This window comes from Montipora foliosa, chromosome 13 (genome assembly GCF_036669935.1).
Source record: "Montipora foliosa isolate CH-2021 chromosome 13, ASM3666993v2, whole genome shotgun sequence".
Taxonomy (NCBI): Eukaryota; Metazoa; Cnidaria; class Anthozoa; order Scleractinia; family Acroporidae; genus Montipora; species Montipora foliosa.
In genome coordinates, this window is record NC_090881.1 from 21,458,391 (window position 1) to 21,463,390 (window position 5,000).

The following is a 5,000-nucleotide window of genomic DNA, read 5'->3' on the forward strand; positions in this document are numbered from 1 at the left end:
GCCAAGAACTGAAAATGCAGATAAAGATTCATTACTGAACAGTATCGTGCCGTGGTCGAACTTGTCTTCTGTGTATAACAAACAGCCTTGCACGTTCTTTGACAAATGTATCTTTTTAAGAAGTTTCTCTTTCTTTGTTTTCTCTCGAAGGGTTTTGGAGAAGGACCACCCCACAGGGAGTAAAATTTGCTGTTGTATTCCACGGTATCGAACTCCTGTGTGCGTCCTCTCAGTGCTGGTAAAGTCTGCCGCAGATCTTAAAAAGAAATCTGCGTTATTAAGTAAGTTTGCACTTAAACTGGAGCCTCTCTCGTAGGAAACCTAGCTGTTACGTGTCCATATATGCAAGTTTCTTTCGAGGGTATTGCTAAAGTAAACTACATTCATTAGTATCTTGTGTTTACACTGGGTGACAACGAAGTACCGGGATTACACTTGGACAACGCAACGCAGTAACGTCGTTATAACTACGCAAGGTCGTCTACAGCAATGCAAAGATGTGGCATGACAAAGCTATTTCTGCAGTAACAGACATATTTCTTAGCGATGGGCAGGGAACAATTAAAATAGCAGAAAAACTTCTTTATCGGTGCTTGGATACTGCGAATTAGTTTTACCTTGGTGGTGTAACAGAGACCGCTAGAATTTCGTGGGGATGGCGTGTATTCAAATAACAACTTTCTTAAAAAATTAAATGGAAAGAGGCAACAATGCTTTTGGCAAAGACAAGGTATTAGTTGACTCTTGGTTGTCTATGCTGACCACCCATTTCGAGCTTGTGCGTTCCCTGGGGGAACGCCATGAATCCTTGTGGCCAAAAAAAGAAATATATTAGGCACTTTATGTTCTACGAACTGCAATAAACAGTGGTTTTAAATAAATAAAGCAATCTCTCTGCACGCATATTCAAGTTTGGTTTATTTTCATTTGGCTCTGCGAAGACCAAATCTCGACTTTTGAGTGAGGAAGCAACGACCTTTTTCTCGCAGGTCTTCGTAAATTCAAGTAGTTTCCCCGTCACAGTTCTTCTCTAGTGGATAAATCGTTTAGTTGAACGAAGTGAATTAATTAGGAGGAAGTTTGAAACCTATTTTACTGAAATATATATTTTGTCGATGGTGACAGTCGGGGATTCTAGGACTTGTATTACGTCATTCGACGATGAGTTTTCAGGTTTCAACACGTACGATGAGCCTATCGTTGGCTTCTGAAAGTCTAAGACAATTTTTTATATGGCGTCATTTGTTGAGGTCTTAGTTTTGTTATGTTTAATTCCAGGTCTTGATCCTTATGCTCTGATAACGTGCGAAGGCAGGACAATCCGAACACCAACATTCAGCGGGACTGCAGATCCAGAATGGAACTCAGGGGCCTTGTTTTTCGTGAGAAGGCCGAAGAAAACGCATTTGGTGGTACAGGTAAGATCGTGCATTATTGACAGAGTGAATTGGTTAAGAATGGATCTGAAAATTCTCTTGTAAACAATCATATATTTTAGCCCAACATCCAAGGGTTGATTAAGATTGGGTGGGGGAGGCTAAACTGGTAGATGGTTTTTGATCAAACAAAACGTCGGAACGCCCCGCCCACGGGCTACAGATTTTATTACCGTGTACTAGTAAACCGAGTTAGGTTTTGTGTCTTCTCAAGGCAGCTGTCCGTTATGTATAAGATGTGCTATGGTTTCGTAGATGGGAAATGGGAGGACTATTTGATCCCAAATAGAGAAAGGAGGACACAAGGAAGCCATGATTTTAGGTTTCTTGTACCGAAAGGACACAATGATATTTTTAGATTTTCTTTCTTTCCCAGGACAATAACTGAATGCAACAAACCCCCGAAAGAAACTGTTATTTCTATTAGTAGTTTATATTTGTAGTTTTAGCTGTTATTATCATCTTGTATTTTTTAGTCTTTTAGATGGATGTTGCCGACAAACCAATCTTTAGATTTAGATTTAGATACAGAAGACGAGTCGATGTAATATCGTGGATTTTGTCTACTTTTCACGAGTGTTGAAAAGTACTTCTCAAACTCATTAATAATTTATAAGCCAAAAGCAAAAGAAATCACTACCGTGAAGGAAGTTTGGACATGTGGTCTTAATTAGCATAAAATCTCGCCAACTTTGATCCAAAATATCTCTTAAAATATTGATTCCCTTGAGAAGCAATATCCAACACTCGAAAGAGTGTTTCATCAGATATCAAACCACCTCGAAATCGGTTAAAGAACTCGGCCTTCGGCCTCGTTTTTCAACTCGCTTCTCCGTGTTTGGATATCCGATGAAACTCTCCTTCTCGTGTTTGATATATTACAGGAAAGAGGTTATGTACGTAGACACAACTTCAAATTTGATTTTTTGGCCGTTGTGCCTTTTGTCGCCAAATCACACCTCGTTTGTAACTGGTCGTCATTTCGTCTTAGATCTGGGACAGTAACGTATTCTGCGACTCTTTCTTGGGCCAAGCGAAAATGACAATTGATGCCAACAACAGAACTGTGGTGCTGTCACATCAACTGATGGGAAGAAGGCAAAAAGAGAATGAAAGAATGCCTGGAGCTGTTACCTTGGAGATTGCATGCTACAGTGACCTTTTAGCTGTGTAGGCATCTCGGTGTACGCATGCGCGTTTTTGTGGAAGATGTGGACGTCCTCTTGGCCTGATCATCATGTCTTCTCAGCGCATAAACTTGTCTGGGAAGCCCCGATTTGATGTCTCAGAGTATACACATAGGTTGTGACATCTTCCTTTTGAAGGGGCAATGGTTGGAGCTTTTGTCTTGGCTTTAAAAAATGAACAACTTTACTGCGGTTGTGCTATCTCGATTTTCTTGGGGTGTAGTTTGGATGTTGCTTTCTGGCGTCATTAGCAGTAGAAGACCAAAGATGTTACCCAGTTTCAGCTGGAAATTGAGCGCTTTTAGACCAACCCTAACAAGAACTGAACTGAATTTGCTTCGAATACGACGGCGTGCCATAAAATGAGTAGCCCTTCCTTTTGCTTTTGATAAAACTCGCCAGTTCTAAGACGGCGCCGGCCACTGGTTACGACAAAAATTCAAGATGGTCGTAAATATTTTTCTATGTTGGTAAAAGTCACACACGACCTCAAAACATGGGAGCCATACAATAAATAACTTATGATAACATCAACTCGTTTTATGAGAACACACCTGAACGGAAGAGAATGGGAAAATCTATAATTATATATCGTCAGAAGCCAAGATTTAATTCGTAATGAAGTTTGAAATGAAAAGTGGAAATATATTGGGGCATATATCAAACTCATCACTGTTCTAAAAGACGTTAATTCTCGAATACAAGTTTGTCTTTATCTCGACGATGGTGCATAACGTGCTTGTCAATTTTTTACGAGTAAAAACAAAAGCGAGCACTTACGGGTAATAACAACTTTTTAAAGATTGGCCCAGGGGAACCTATTTATTTAATTACCGCTACATTATTTGCTTATTTATGCTTTATTTATTTAACTGTGGTATCAGTTCTTCAATATACAATTAGCGACAAGTGACGCGACAAGTTTATTATAGACTTTGCTTCAGTCTTCCTTTGCTCTTTAAATCAGCGGTTCAACTGCATGGCGCATGCGTTCGAACTGCAAAGTTCCTTGTGATTTCTATTGGCAAATTGTATTACGCACAAAAAGTGCTGGAATCTGCCGTCTTTTTTCACTGTCAGCCAAATAGCTGTCTTCTAAATATCTTTATGTCTTTTTCGTGTTGTAATCCTTGTCTACAGCTTTGTTGTCATTTGTTCTGTAGCTTCGTTTGTATCCCTTAAGGCATCATCTCCAGGGGACTCTCCAGGGGGTATTTTACTATTATCTGGGGATGTAGTAAGACAAGTGGTAGCGTCAATCTCCTCCACATTCATGTAAAGGCTTGGTTCGTACTTGGCCAAATCCAAATCGAGATAGTGCTGAAACAAGAAGCTAGAAACTGTCTCTATTCTTGGTTTGCATCCACCTTATGAGACAGCCATGTTGGTGTACAAAACAATAGAAAATGGCCCCACAAGTTTTACATAATAATAGAGTCAAATTCTCAAAAGACATTTTACTGAATTGTTCTGTACACCAACATGCATATGGCCGCTGTGACGTCAGATGCAAAACCATCAATTTCACGGTAAAGACTTGTTTCCATTTCTCAAAGTTCCCTTGGACGTGAGGTGCCTGGGAATGAAATTAAATCACTGGAATCGGAATGCTAACAGTTAAGCCTAAATATTGTTTTAGGCCTAATTAGGCCTAACGTTAGCATTTCCAAGGGGTTTAGGCTTTTTCAACAGTTACATTATAACCTCAGTCTGCATTTTACACTCACCCATTCCAGTGATTTTATTTCATTCCCAGGCACCTCACGTCCAAGGGCACTTTGAGATATGGAAACAAGTCTTTACCCAATTGCACTGGCCAGGAACCCATAACCAGGCCTAGGAGCCTACGACTCCAATTCCAAGTCAAACTATTTTTAGGCGTTTGCTTGCACGAGTGACCATTGTCAATCCCATTGCCGGATAATATTAACGTGTCATGGGAGACTTGTGATTAACTGGAAAGGACTAGTTTGGCACAGGAAAAATCAATTTAAAAATAACTCCGTCTGCAAAAACGCCTTTCCACAAACGTAATGAAGTTGTACGTTCTTAGTCAATGAGCTCATGACTGGGCCAACAGCACCAACTACGCCTTTGAGGCCTATTTTCAAGGCCTTGTTAGGCCTTTTGCAACAAACGATCACATGGTACAAAATCCGCCATGCTGGAGGGCAAGCTCATTATTATTCCCCCATTGGGACATTAAATCAAAGAGACCTGAACCAGTCAAGCTTGACTTGCCTTTGTTTTAATGTCCCAGTGGGGAAATAATAATGAGCTTGCCCTCCAGCATAGTGGATTTTGTACCCTGTCATCGTTTGTTGCAAAAGGCCTATTGTCGAGTTAAGCCTCAAACTCTTCCTTTTTTTCTCAACTG

At 40.2% G+C, this 5,000-nt stretch overlaps 2 protein-coding genes across 2 annotated transcripts in view; one reads left to right on the forward strand and one right to left on the reverse strand.

Moving 5' to 3' along the window:
• The window catches only part of LOC137983150 (calpain-5-like), an 18,695-nt gene extending 15,146 nt beyond the window's left edge, over positions 1-3,549 (forward strand). The window contains exons 11-13 of the mRNA XM_068830327.1: positions 151-281; positions 1,279-1,418; positions 2,428-3,549. Of these exons, the coding sequence (XP_068686428.1) occupies positions 151-281; positions 1,279-1,418; positions 2,428-2,610 (454 nt within the window). The 3' untranslated portion in view covers positions 2,611-3,549. The remainder of the gene's footprint in view (positions 1-150; positions 282-1,278; positions 1,419-2,427) is intronic.
• Positions 3,550-3,690: 141 nt separating this feature from the next.
• LOC137983151 (fibroblast growth factor receptor 2-like) overlaps positions 3,691-5,000 on the reverse strand; it is an 11,239-nt gene continuing 9,929 nt past the window's right edge. The window contains exon 13 of the mRNA XM_068830328.1: positions 3,691-3,943. Coding sequence (XP_068686429.1) covers positions 3,758-3,943 — 186 coding nt within the window. The 3' untranslated portion in view covers positions 3,691-3,757. The remainder of the gene's footprint in view (positions 3,944-5,000) is intronic.